At 31.5% G+C, this 15,261-nt stretch overlaps 1 protein-coding gene across 1 annotated transcript; it reads right to left on the reverse strand.

Annotated features, from left to right (window-relative positions):
- Positions 1–715: 715 nt before the first annotated feature.
- Positions 716–4,737, reverse strand: LOC134719323 (angiopoietin-related protein 2-like). The gene is made up of 4 exons (XM_063582333.1): positions 4,498–4,737; positions 4,035–4,131; positions 2,201–2,365; positions 716–969 (listed from the first exon to the last, which is right to left on the reverse strand). The coding sequence occupies exons 1-4, from the start codon at positions 4,735–4,737 to the stop codon at positions 716–718; spliced, it is 756 nt and encodes a 251-aa protein (XP_063438403.1).
- Positions 4,738–15,261: the final 10,524 nt, after the last annotated feature.

Genomic DNA, 15,261 nt, shown 5'->3' on the forward strand with positions numbered 1-15,261 from the left:
TTATATTATGGTAACAATACATTTGTGTCTTACTTCATGCAGTTACAGTTATATTTTTATTGTGTTTGGGTAACAATTTTTTAAAGGTTTATATCTAAATTATTTAGTGAGTTTTATTTCAAATTTTAAATGAGCCGCAGGGCTTATTAAAACCGGAACGCATTAGAAAGGAATATCCCACTGTAATGTTGTCGGTAAAAATAAGATACTAAATTTTACAAATCTTTATAAAATTAATATTTTTTGACGGTATATAAGTCAGATAATGCATATTTTAAGGTTTCTCCCTCCGGTCGGTCTTTCATTTGATCAATCCTGACAGCCCTCGGTGTGTTTTACGACAAGAAAAACCTTAAAATATGCATTATCTATAATGTAAAAGGTCGTTTTTCGTTCTAGGACACGATATTGTCAGTTTGTTTTCAACTAATTATGAATTTAATTATCCCTTTTCTATATTTCACCTACCATTTATCCGTATAAGCCTCTTAGTCCATGGTGACTTGGATTTTTACAGTAGTAGCACGTTATATCCAACCGTTTTTTAAATTGGAGAAAAAAGCTAACAAAAATGATTATCACTTCAGGTTTTAAATTTGGAAAGCTCTATCGAGAGTTGTATTATAATGAGCAGTTATCAACAACTACATAGTGTAAACACAAATTGTAAATGCATGATTAAAAAAAATAATTCGTAAACAAACTAAAAGCGAAATCATACTTTTCTGACCATCATATAAACTGTCTTAAGCGATTCTTGATATTTGAATGTGTTCCAATGACAAGTAGGAACCCCCGTTACAGCAGAGGTGTAGTAATACCCATTGAGGGTTGCCATAGCGCACAAGTTGTACCAGAATCCTCCGCTAACAAAGTCCGTACAGGCTCCTTCATAGAATTTGTCGTTGTCTCTGTCACGAGTACTGAACTGACATCCTGCCTGTTGTGAAGAATTAATAAGACTATCACCTGTAAAGTAAGGAAAGGTAACAGGTAGACTTTACATAGATAAATAAAGTCGTATAAGATAAGCAAAATGAGTATGTTAAATTTGATTTATGCCTTTTTGTGCTTCTTCGTAACATTTGTTGTTTTTACAGTGATTAAGATAATAACACAATATTGACTGCTGTACCCCTATTTTTGACATTTGAACTCTTTGAGTATGTTTTTTTTTTGTCATGCATCGTTGACAATGTAATGGAATTTGATACGACTGTCATACAAGTGAGAGGTTTAGCTAGCTATAAAACCAGGTTCAATCCACCATTTTCTACATTAGAAAATGCCTGTACCATGTCAGGAATATGAAACTTGTTATCTATTCGTTTGTACTTTTGATTTTTGCCTTTTGATTTTGGACTTTCCTTTTTGAATTTTCAGTATTTGTGTGTTTTTTCTTATTTTTACAACTCATGAAATTAACAATTAATATAATTTGAAAAGAATAACAAACTTGAACAAAACTAAACTAGCCGTATTCCTCTGTCCCTTTGTATGAATAACATTAGCAAATCAATTATTATATTATGTGTGTATGATTAAAAATAAATTATTATGTAACCGATATCGAGAAGTCTGTATGAAATATTTTTTCCCCTTATATTTCCATATTGGCAACTTTCACAAATATATGTAAAACCTAAGAATTCATTATCAATCAAACAAATGACAGGGTTTCAAGAAAAAGTTTTACGTTTATTATACATTACTTAAGGCTTCAAAACCCCTGTATCTGATTAATCAATATCATACATTTTAACAAAATCAGGCTGAAAATCAAACTACGGTTTCTGTTTCAATTATTTTCAACTTTTAAAACAAACCAGAAAACAAAATACTCGACCACTCTGTCGTGGAGAGAAAATTGGAAGATCGACTTTTTCAGAAAATATCAAAATAGAAGGGTAACAGAGGAACAATCACACTCATAAATCGATAAAAAAAAACAATACAGAAAAAGACATGGCTTAAATCAAATACAAAAACCAAAAATCATATCAATGAAAGTACACAAAACACAACATAAAAAACTATGCACAGCGAACCTAGCTAACAACTGCAAGTGATCTTTATAAACAGATTTGTGGCACCCTTCGTGTTTCTCGTATTAGTACACACAAGGTAATAAGTATAATTCGGTAGGTCACATTCATGAAAAGAGAACAGGATTATAGTAACAAAATAAGGAACATATTACCTGCTGTACCCCGATAACCAGACAGTCCTAATCGGTATTTATCACTCTCACTACTAATCCAAAACTCAGAATATCTAGCATATCTCCAAACTCCATTCCAGGTTTCCATCAAGATTAGAAGCTCTGTCTTGCCAGATGAAGTCAAGCCGAACAAGTTCTCATTTCCTAAATTGATATACAGTGAAATCTGTTTAAACCGAACCTCTTCGAGACTTAAGATTTGTTCGGTTTTGCCGATGTTCGGATTTATCAGGTTCACAACGCATACAATTTGATATGACGGTGCTTTAGAAAATGTTTGATTTATACAGGTTTTCGGTTTAAGCAGAATTCAGTTTAACCAGGTTTCATTGTAGTTAATGTGCTGAGGATTTTATATTATGAACTTGTTATGTTCAAATATGTATAAATTGCTGTGTAAGCTATTTGAAAATGATACTACGTACTTTCTAATGATGTAATATCTGGTGCTGAGGATTTCCTCGTCGAACATTATTAAAAGAAAACAGTTTTACCATTTATTAAAAGACACTATTGCATCATAATTATGCTGATGACAACACTGTATCATACAGTAGAATAATTTAGATAAAATTGTTGGAAGTTTAGAAACTGATAGTGTAAATCTAATAAACTGGTTTTCTATAAATCTAATGAAGGCTAATCCTGACAAATTCCAGTATATTGTCATTGGAAAAAAATACAAATAAACATAATTAGATATATAATATAAATGGAAACAAAATTTCTTGTGATGAAAATGTTAAACTTCTTGGAATAACTATAGATTCGGACTTAAATTTTAACAATCATATATCTAAAATATACAAAAAGGCATGAAGACAATTAAATATTCTAAAACGTATGGGTAAATATTCAAACAGGCTAGGTAGGTTAAGAGTATACTACTCATTCATACTTTCGAATTTTGTCCAGTAATTTGGCACTACTTTGATGAAAAAAATCTTTGAAAATGATAAAATATCAAGAAAGAGATCTAAGATTTATTTATGAAGATTATTGTATTCCTTACAAAAAATCTAAATTACCATCTTTAAAAATAAGAAGAATAAAAACAATTGCAACAGAAACATTTAAAATAAGTAACAAAAAAAGTCCGAGCTACCTTCATGATTTGATTGATATAAAATTTAACAAGTATGATTTAAGATCACAGGAAACGGCAGTACTCCCAAGAGTTCGAACAACTAAGTATGGCTTAAGATCGTTTCGCTTTCATGCTGCACAAATCTGGAATGAGCTACCGAACCATTGTCGAATGGAAACATCTTTTGACCTATTAAAAAAATTGGTTCAAACATCGAATCCAAGTATCAGCTCATGCAAGTGCAGTGCATGCATATATTGTTTATGTCTGTTTTATTTTACTTTTATTTTCTGTGTGACTATATAATTTTTGCAATCTTATTATTAACTTGTGCTATGTTTTAATTGTACTATATGCTTTTAACTTATATATATGTCATTTACGGTATCTTACTATGCATTATATGTTTATAATTGTGTTGTTTTCATGACATTTGTATGTGTGTATTGTATTGTGTGTGTGTATCGAATTTTGTTATTAAGTCGATTTGAAAAGCTCTCTGGAGCTAGTGTTATGTAGTTTATTGAATATCGACTCTAAATAAAACTTTGAACCTTGAATCTTGAATCATAATTTTACTTACTTTCATAACAGACAGAAATAAAACGTTCATAAACTAACAGTTAGTGTCTAGTGACTTTTTCGTATTTTCAATTGATGTAATTAACCTTCAGTATTAAAAGTAGAGTTTTAATGAAGAACAATATAGAAATACAATGTACAAACCTATCCAATATTCAGTGCGTGGATCACCAAATCCAGTTCGATAACTGACCCAGTTCATGTCGAAATCTACGGACCCATCCTGTCTACGCTGGACAACCTAAATGTATAAAGAAGTAAAATAGCAAAACATACTGAGCTCCAAGAACAGTTCAAAACTAAACAATATTTATCATAAGACAAAATGATAACATCGAACGAATGCACGGAAGACAACTGTCATATTCGTAATATGGTACAGAAATTTATTGATTTATAAATCATTCTTTGCATATTACAAAGCCTAAAGAAAAGTGTATTTCGTTGAACATTTGAATTCTTTATTTCCACTGTACCCACGAAAACCTCGAAAATTGATATCCATCGTATAATAATGAAGTCTTATTAAACACCGTCTAGACTCAAGTAAAACATTTAATGTGGACTGTATATGTTAATTATAATTACATGAATAAGGACTACTTACAGTCCATCGACCACCATCAGTATGTAGATCACACCAGACCTGAACTGTACTTGTTGATGATGGTTTAATGGTGTATACCCCACTACAGTCATGACCACGTGACTGTACTTCAGAGCAATCATTTGCTGTAGTCAACCCAACTTTGCAGGACCCTGTATGAAGAATATGATGTGGACTAATATAAGACGATACAATGCAATGTCTGTCAACAGAGAAACAAAATGACAGTGCTTTATACATGCTAATATCTATTTCATTTGAACTTTGGTGGAGAGTTGTCTCATTGACAAACACTTTTTTTCAAAATGCTTATACATGTTCCCTAAGCAACATTCAAATCTATATGCGTCTTTGGATGTCAATGTACCTCAAGTGCTTACTAGGCATGGGTTTTGCTTATTGTTGAAGGCCATACGGTGTCATTTTGGTCTCCTGTGGACAGTTGTCGCATTGGCAATCATACAGTATCTTTTTTTTTATATTGAACATATAATTGTCTGTATTTGAGCGATATAAACTTTGTTCATGTAGACGAACAATGGTTTAAGAGCACTGTATTACATAGCAAGTTTCCTTATTTTATTCATTGTAGATCGTCACTTTTTTTTTATTGAGAGATGTCTTTTATTAAGTTTCTGTGAGAATTGAAAAAAAAAAACCATGACATCACCTGGTATTTTATACATGGCATATCTATTAATACGGCAGGATCTGCTTACCTTTCCGGAGCACCTGAGATCACCCCTAGTATTTGGTGGGGTTCGTGTTGTTTATTCTTTAGTTTTCTATGTTGTGTCATGTTTACTATTGTTTTTCTGTTTGTCTTTTTCATTTTTAGCCATGGCGTTGTCAGTTTGTTTTAGATTTACGAGTTTGACTGTCCCTTTGGTGTCTTTCGTCCCTCTTTTAATACAATAGTTTGATAAAATATTTGTCAAAATCATGTTTATCGTGTATTCTCACCAATACATGTAACCAGGACCACTCTTCCTTGTTTTATAAATATTTTTGAATGTGTTTTATTCTTGGTATGGATATATTTGTAAACGAAGTACATGATATCTCTTTTTATCAGTTGAATATAAATTATTTACGTCGTACATACTTTCACGCATTCTATATAAAATGTTTTATACTTTTAAATCTGTATTAAGATGGTACCTAACACTACAGGGAGATAACTCTGTAAAATCAGCTCAACGTTTTAATTACGTTGTGTTGTAAAGGGAATAATAAGCTTTTCAATGATCAAAACTGGTGTTTGTCAAACTACTATATGACCAGTGTAATTTTTCTGACAAAACGGTTGGTTAAAAATTTTAGAAATTTTCATATTTTTGTTAAAGGTTCAAAGTAAATACTTTGTCAAATTTTTATGAAAATTTAACGAGCCAAATTTATTTTACCACCTTAAAATGAAGCATGTTTAATCGTAAAATCTGGTTATCAGAAAAATCGACAAATGAAAGCAATATTGGTTCACATTCACAAATATATATTATGTTTATGGTCGGCTCATGTCAATACTGTTCCTTTATCTGCATTAGTTAACAGGTTGGTTGTCTTCTTACTTAAACATTTCAATCATCACCAACAATCAGCAGTGTAGTTGGATACGATATTTCTCCACTCTCAACAGTTAAATATTCAAAGCCTCGAAATTTAACTGTCTCTCGATAGAGATGTTTTTATTCGTGCGAAATATGCGACTTATTACTATTGCAAAAAAAAAGCAATTCTCATTTTGAATTTGTTAGATATATCAAACAGGATTTTTCTCAATATCGAAAACAATTAAATAGCATTTTAGTCTTAAATGACAAAATCGCATTTATAAATGAATGTTCAGTATACAGGTCCACTAATAACGAGTATAGTAATATGAAAAGTAGGGGAACATCAATTTGATAAATGTCTTCATAATAAAAGCGTAGGTCTGACATGAAAAGTCCACTATGAAATGTCTATGACACTGGTCTTGAGAATATTTGTCAATAAGTCTGCAAAAGTCATAAAAACAGACCTTACAATAACTAAGTTGAAACAATATTAAGTCGTTATTGTGCATTGTTTAATGTTTAGAAATAGATAAATTATTCTTTTATTTCCAAACCAATCAAAGTTAAACTTCAGTACACACTTTATTGATAACCGGTAACTGTTTACATATTTCGTATCTTGAAAAACAATCCGAATTCTACATCAGTTAAATAAAAAGGAATATGCACATTAAAGAGACTAAGATCATGAATCTTGTGAAATCTTTTGGTCGGGTTGTCGTCTCTTTGTCACATTCTCCATTTCCATTCATATTTTATTTATGTCAATGCTTAAAGTGGTCCTTTCCTTGAGTATAATATATAAAGCAAATATTGACCAATATTTATGAAAAGGATGTGCTCTGCGTCTCCTGTAAGGCTCGAGCCAAAGTAATTTTAATAGTTTATAAAATTATTAAAGGGGGGAGGGGGGTAGGCCTTGGTAACACCAACATTTTTCTCTCGTTTAATTTTTCCTTAAATTACATCATTGAAAAGGTATGATCATCTGCCAAAGTCTGAAGGAAATTCAGTGTTTCATTTTATGTTTAGGGTACTGTGGATTCATTTATTTTCGTGGGTACCAGTTTTCGTGGATTATGGAAAACTTGCAAGTTCGTGGATATTTAATTTCGTGGTTTTGACGAAGTCTACATACAAGCCTATAGAAAAATTGTTATTCGTTGAACATTTAATTTCGTGGTTCGCCAGTACCCACGAAAGCCACGAAAATTGGCATCCCACGAATAATAATGAATCCACAGTATATTGCATATGACCAGTTTTAGGGTACCCAAAAAACGGTCGAAAACCCTAGTAGGTAAAAACCATTGAGTGTTAAATTGCAAAGAAGAAACATATTTTAAGGCAAATCTGAAATATCATGGTATTACAAATAGCTTAAATGTAAACAAAAAAATGTTTTAATAATTGATACGGCGAAATGCCCATGTCATCAATAGCAGACGCTATCAGAATCAATTGTTTTGACAGTCTGTCACTATCTAAGCATGATCTCTGTGTTAATTTCTATTATCTATTAGCATAAGCCTGTACCAGGATTTATGTTCAGAAAATATTTTCTAGAATATAGCCTTTTATAAATGAAAAAAAAATTTAAAAAAACACAAAAAGTACAAACTCTGTATCAATGACTTAGCTCTAAAACCATATTACTTCATTATTTAATTCATATGTTCAAATATAATTTCCCAAAATTTTAGAGATGTTTTTCTAAATGTTGCCATCAGGTCCTGTAGTTAGTATAGTTGCTCCAGAGCTCATCAGACTCAGTATATCGGCGTTTTGTTAGACATTTCATGTATGAACGGTAATTTTCTACCGGTTCATCCACATCATCAAAAACAGATGTTCTTTAATTTAATGTCTTGTTTAGTCAAATATGTACGGCTATATGTATCTGTCTGCATCATTCTCACACCCAAATGTAAACAATGTAAATGCTTGATAACTGTTTAATTTACTACTATACGCCAAAACATACTAATGACTTTCAATACATGTGTAAGAGTTGTTTCCCATATACCAGGTCTACACCTTTTTGTTGTTGCAATGACATCCTTAACAAATTTAAATAGTCATATCAGATTTTAAACCGTCTTTATACAGAATTCATTTCGTTAGAAAATGTATTAATCTCATGTGAATCTCAAACAACATTTTCGTATATGATATGTGAGGAACACTTTTCTTTTCGGTTGTTGCTTGCATCATGATTAAAAATCTAGTGTAATAATTACCTTGTGAAACGTCATAATGTTTCCATCCATCGTTATAGAATCCTACATCCGCAGAATTCTGATTTTGAAAGTTCCTATCAAACAGCTGACATCTTCTATCTTTCGTATTATAGGCGATCGACCTACAGTCTATGTGGTCATAACATGAAGCTAAACATATATATACACTTTCTCTTTTTATCTTCGATAAAATATTTCCTGTCTTATACATATTATCGAATACATTGTTTCTTTTGCCTACTTTTAATCGTTTATGTGCATTTGTAAAGACAAACGTAGAAAATAAGATTGAAGCATATATGCAACATTTAACGTTGTAATAAGTCCACATTTCTAAACGAGAAAAAAAGAAGAAATAGACTATTTTGAGAAAGATCCAGTCATATATGTACTTGCTAAATCCAAAATAAAACTGCTTGTATTTGCATACTTGGCGATCGTCTTCCTCACAAAAACGAAAAGACGGCTAACAACTTAAATTCAAAACTTTGAACGTAGCTGTCGGCATTGGAAATAGATAATGTCAGATTTATTTAAATGAAATACATATCGTTTTAAGTAAAATAATTTTAAGCGCTGTACCTAGTCTGGGGAAATGATCATTGTTATATTAAAGTTCGTTTCTGTGTGTGTTACTTTTTAATGATTTGTTTTTGGTGTGTCATAGTTCTCTTATATTTGATGTGTTACCCTCAGTTTAAGTTTGTAACTCGGATTTGGTTTTTTCGCTATCGATTTATGAATTTCGAACAGCGGTTTACTACTGTTTCCTTTTTTAATCGATTATATTGGAGTTAACAAATGCAAAAAAATGGACATATTATTTTTTAACTGCATCTAGTAACAATCAAGTCGAAAACAAAAGTTATATAATTTTTGAAACAAGTTAATTATTTTGCCTTATAACTTTTCCGCCATTAGTTTATATGCTCTTGAAATGAAATAGTTTGACGGGTAGGAGTTTTTTTTACAAACCCTGTTATTCTAGTATTTAATGCTTATTTGCATCCGTAGAAAAGCCAAACAAATTGATTAATATGGCTTCTTTTTAGAAATTGTATTATATACTTATATACAAAATATTTTCCCAATAAACTAAGTTCTTACGATTTGTGAACTTTGCTTTATGAACTTGAAATAAAGGTCATGTTCCTAGTCTAATTTAAAATATGTGGTTTAACCTTTGTTATACAAATTAGTACAAGAGATGGAATTTTGTCGAACTGTGATATTAAAAATAGTTAGCTGGCAGTTGCCTTTGAGAATTTGTTTTTGTGATATGTTATACTGATTTTGCACCGCTGGGTCGATATCATTGCTAATGGACGTTTCGAACCCGATGGTATCACTAGCTCAGTAGTCAGCACTTCGGTGTTAACATGAATATCAATTATTTGGTCATTTTTATAAATTTCCTGTTACCAAATATTGATTTTTTCGAAAAACTAAGCATTTTTTTTTATCCCAGTAAAAGATTACCATAGCAGTATTTGGCAAAAATTTTGGAATTCTAGTTCCTAATGCTCTTCCACTTTGTCATGTTTGTGCTTGTTTGGCTTCATTACTTTTTTTATCTGAGCGTCACTTATGAGTGTTATGTAGACGAGACGCGCGTCTGGTGTATTCAATTATAATTATAATAAAACTTTGATAACAATTTACACCACTGGGTCGATACCTCTGCTGGTGGACGTTTCGTTCCCAAGCGTATCACCAGCCTATTGTTCAGCACTTCGGTGTTGACATGAATATCAATTATATGGTAATTTTGATAAATTTAGAATTTTTCTAAAAACTAAGGATTTTCTTAACCCAGGAATAGATTACCTTAGCTGTATCTGGCACAACGTTTTGGAATTTTGGGTCATCTTATATCTCTACCTGTGTGACTGCCATTCTGGCGTCAAACACGTGGCACTACACCAGAGTTGATGTGAACCTTGCCATTCAGTCACAGGACTTCAAATATTTCAATCCTTTATGGGTTGATTAAAAAATAAATATATAGATCAGCATACACGTGATTGCTAAATTTGATAGATACTTTTTTCTTCTTTGTTTAATATTTGTATGTGTTTGTTCTTATTGAGATTGTGACGTGGTGATGACTGCTATAACCCTATTGTGAAAAAAATTACGCAGTGTGTCTGTTTCGTTCACGCATCGTTGTACGTATTATAGACTTTGATCATGTTGATGCGACTGTCATACACATGCCCGTACTTTTTTTTATTTCGTTCTATTTTCATTGTCATGTTCGACTCTATAGTCTTAGCTTTTGTTAGTGATTGTTTAGCTTATACTTTTTTTAATTTTTATATGAGACGGAAATTGACATTTACTTTACCGGAAGTAGCTAATTATCTCCCTACAAAAATTGGTAGAAACTATTTATTTATCACACCACTATGAAGTAACGTATGATATGATGCCAATCTTAACTTTGAGTCAACTGCAAATTACTTATAAAATAACTTCGAATTTTTATGTGGAAAGACCTCTGAACAATTGCTTTGTAATAATGTGTATATCCAGATTTAAATAAAAAAACACGTTTGATTTGCCCTAAATGATTGTTTTTTTTTATTGGTGAATATGTTTTTAATTAAATTTTCTAATATATCAGACAACGCAATTATTTACTAGATAACTACTGTTACACGAATCATCCGTATGAACTTCCTTTTATGCCTCCATATCAATTTCCATCTCCATAACCAGCTGTTCCTCCTACGAATCTAGCTTCTCCGGCTCCAGACCCAACTACAATAACAGCATCGCCAACGATTCCAGCACCACCACCAATAGCAGCACCACCACCTCCACCGAATCCAGCCTCGCCAACAATTCCAGCGCCAATACCGAATGCAGCTCCACCACCTCCACCATAAAAACGGTTAGTTACACTGTTTGGTAACACCTTACAGCATGTAGTCCATTTCCCTGGGAATAAGGGTGTTAGTCTGCAATACTTGTCCAAAACAAATTCTCCTTTCAGACATTGTTCTTTACGACAGGTACACCATACTTGACCACCTGTAATTACTAATGACCAAATTACATTGTATTTGATAACGACAAATAATTACATGACATGTTTTTTTCACCATACGTTATTATGATTGGCTAACAGTAATCTCGCTTCATTCGAAAATCAACATTGATTTCAAAATGCATTGTAAAATTTATAATGTCACGAGCTCCAATAATAAAGTACACAGATAAATACACGTAAAACTAGAAATCGTGTCTTCATGATACTAACAAATTAATGTCTTATAGGTCTTGAATGCTTCTTTTAATAATTCTATACGGTTGTAAAAGTTTTGATTGTTAGAATATGTATAGAATGAAGCTCTTCCATGGTTCATAAAAATGTACTTCAGTTAAATCTATTACACTCCAATAATTTTACAAACAGAAGTATTCAATTCTTAATTATGTTATTGAATAATAAGGGACTGATCACAGGAATCAAATAAGTAACCTTATGGTTAAATGGACCCCCTTAAGGCAAAATTGACATGACATAGATTTGGATATTTTTATATTATTTTTCTTTCGTGTAGTTCTTCAAATGTTTCGGAACTTATACATTTTCAGATTTCATATTTTCGGCTATAAGCGTTCCTTGTGAAGGTAGCTTTAGAAAAAACCCATATCGGACGTATAATATAATTTAATGTGTTGTCTTCCATTGAAGCGCTGGATCGATATTTCTGCTTGTTGACTATTATTCCCCGATAGTATCATCATTTTAGAGTATATAAAGTGAAATTCCAGCCAGTTCATTTTCATTTTCATATGCGAGTATGTCTATTGTGGAATAAAGGATCATAGGAAAACTGTATTTGTTTACGTATTGAAAGCACCAAAATAATTGATTTGAAGTTAAGTTTCAACATATTTTCATTGTGAGATGTCTTTTTATTGTACAAACATAGCATCAAAATTCAAATAAGTGTTTTAAAAGCTTCGTAATATAGCATATCGAGTATTGAAAGCGATCCATTTCAACTATAGATGCGATGAATTAATACTATTAGTGCAATGATGTCTGATGTAAAATTTTCGAAGATGCCAGGAATTTTTAATGTAGACTTTTGTGATAAATGGATTTGCAACAATTGAAAAAACTTATTGTATTCAAACTTGTACAAAAACTTCTCTAAATGTTATATTTTATTCTTAAAATTACGTTTTTTCTTGTTTTTACAAAAAATCAATTGACCTCTTTTTTTTATACATTTTTTCAAGATGACAAACGCCATAGCATATATGGTGGTATAAGTTTATTAAAAGTCAAACTTCGCCAGTATTCCTCACAGAAAATCCTCATAATAAGTTTAATTGTAAAGACTATTGGTATTAGAAGGAGGAGGCAGAGGAGGTGGCAGAAATAAAGGTAAGTCAATGTTAAAGTATATTTGATTTTTATTATCATCATGTTACTATTTGATGTATAACTAAAACACTCACTCCTCATGATAAAGTATAACAGTAACAATATTATTGATAAGTGCAATGAGTCTACAATTTCTAAAATCTGTAATTTATAATGCATGTATTGAGTTAAATCAAACGTTTTATCCATGATAGTATACCTCAGCATTGAAACCACAAGTAAAGTTACTAAGCAACTTTGAAAAATTATTCGTATCTAAATAAACTTAAACAACACGCGTGTCCTTTAGAAATGAAAACAACACGTTAAATAATTGCATGCGTCTAAAGCGCATCACTTGATGTACCTTCATTAGGAACGCAAATATATGAAATCCGAACATTTCAACAGCAATAGTCCATAACCACTGCCAGATCTAAATTATCCGCCTCCACCGCTGCCATACCCAATACCATATCATCTGCCTCTTCCACCAAGATATCCTGGGGCAGTGCATGCATGCAGTATGGGCTTTGCTATTTGTTGAAAGCAGTGCGGTGACTTAAATTTGGTAATAACTGTGTCATTTCGTCCCTTGTAGTGAGTTGCATCACGGACAATCACACAATAGTTTTTGTATATTCATATGTCATTTCCAGGTAATTACGTTCTGTTATATATAATAGTTATCAAAGGTACCAGGTTTATAATTTAATACGCCAGACGCGCGTTTCGTCTATATGATGAGTATACCATCCTGAACCATATATAGCTTATATATTTGGATCCATTTATTATGTGAGTGATATTGACACTAAAATGTAATGATATATAGTTTTCCGTGCGTTTTTTTCCAGATTATATCTAATATCTTGAAAATAGTGTTTTTTACTATGGCTAATTCTAAGTCGGGTGGGGTAAATACCCCACCTGGTTATTTCATACGTGAAATGACAGTTTTATTTGACATTGGGAAAAAATGCATACATGTTTTTTAAAAAACATCAATCATGCATTGTTTTTTTCAGTTGTAAGATATATCAACCTAATCGCACTTGTAAGTCAGGTATATGTCTAATGATAATGTCACGTTCGACAAATACTATTTGTCAGATTGCAGTGTATTTTCTTTTTCTAACTTTCATTTTGTTATTTTGAGAAAGTGTGTCCTTGAGCAGATATATGGTATTGACCTTGATTGAACAGTATGGATTACACGTGTAATTGTTTAGTTTATTATTCGCATGAATCACAGTTCCTTTCAGACCATCAAATAAGTTTGATTTTCAACTCGACATATACCGATTTACTGTTGATAGTCTTCCATTTACGATCCTTACTTGTGTAATTGGGTCTTAAAATATATTCTCTTACACTCAAGATTAAAGAAACCGCTTAATATGCCTGATGCGCCTCAAATGTTACTAAAGATCCCAGTACAACAATCTTATAAAAATGAGACAATTTTAATTTAATAAAAATGTGTGTGTTTTTGGAATTTGTGATCTATTGTATGCTATTTCTGAGAGGTATTTTTGGTTGACCGTTATGACATACCAGTTTCACCGATAAAAGCGAATAGTTTCTTAAATTTTGAAGTTACAAACCCGTCTACTTTTTTCGAATACGACCTAACGAATTAAACTTATTACTGAGTTTGTGCTGACATAAACATGTTGTTTTTTTTGTTTTATTATTCGTCTGTTTTCTATTTTATTTGATTTTTAGCCATGCCTTTGTTTGTTTAATTTCGACTTGTACCCTTTGCATATATTTTGAATTAAAGATGCATTAACCACGTGCACAATGCGGTTATGGATTCAAAATATGGCTGTCCTTGAGATAATTTCATCATACAATACAAAACAATACTAGCAAAAGCGTGATGCTCCTAGCTTTGAAATGCGTAAAAAAGCGGCTGGGTGAAATACGTTAAATTCAAACCTTTCCCCAATGTAGGATAATCTAATAAACAGCAACTCATGATCAATACGCATAGCGAATAATTGTTTAAAAGAATTTCAGGTCCGATACTAGAATACGAAATAACCATGATACAACTACTAACAGATATTTACATGCCAGCTCCTTTTAACTATTTGAAATACAATGTCTTCATCATATGAAAATTAGGTACTACCCACCCCTTGGTTGTTTAATTTGTTAAACGCCATTATAAAACTCGTATGATGGCAACAACCGGTTTTAAAATAAAGTTGTGTATATCCAATGCAAAGACTTTTTGCTTTATTCAATATTAATACTATTCGTTATGCTATTTTGAATATTATTTTGTGTTATTCTTATGTAGTATAACTAACACATGTGAAAAACATGAGCATATCAGATGTCTGCATGTTAATTTATATAAACAAATGATGTTCTAGTACTGATGATCCAATTAAGTAAACGTTCTGTCTAACGTGATATAAAAAACTCTGGTGTGATATATTTTAGTTAGACAAAACGTCTTTTGTTATCACCATATACGTTGTTACTTAATAAAAAAAAAACACCAAAAAATGTATGATTCGCCATAGATAACTAAAAAAATCAATAATGTATGCATATATTTTAATTG

Source organism: Mytilus trossulus, chromosome 5 (genome assembly GCF_036588685.1).
Source record: "Mytilus trossulus isolate FHL-02 chromosome 5, PNRI_Mtr1.1.1.hap1, whole genome shotgun sequence".
NCBI classification, from domain to species: Eukaryota; Metazoa; Mollusca; class Bivalvia; order Mytilida; family Mytilidae; genus Mytilus; species Mytilus trossulus.

What these genes read in the sequence shown, in the direction of transcription:
- LOC134719323 (XM_063582333.1), bottom strand. Translation starts at nt 4,737, where the DNA reads ATGTATAAAGCACTGTCATTTTGTTTCTCTGTTGACAGACATTGCATT. An exon ending in ACGCACTGAATATTGGATAG is followed by an intron (nt 2,366 to 4,034) that starts GTTTGTACATTG and finishes ATATCAATTTAG; the next exon opens with GAAATGAGAACTTGTTCGGC. An exon ending in TGGTTATCGGGGTACAGCAG is followed by an intron (nt 970 to 2,200) that starts GTAATATGTTCC and finishes CTTACTTTACAG; the next exon opens with GTGATAGTCTTATTAATTCT.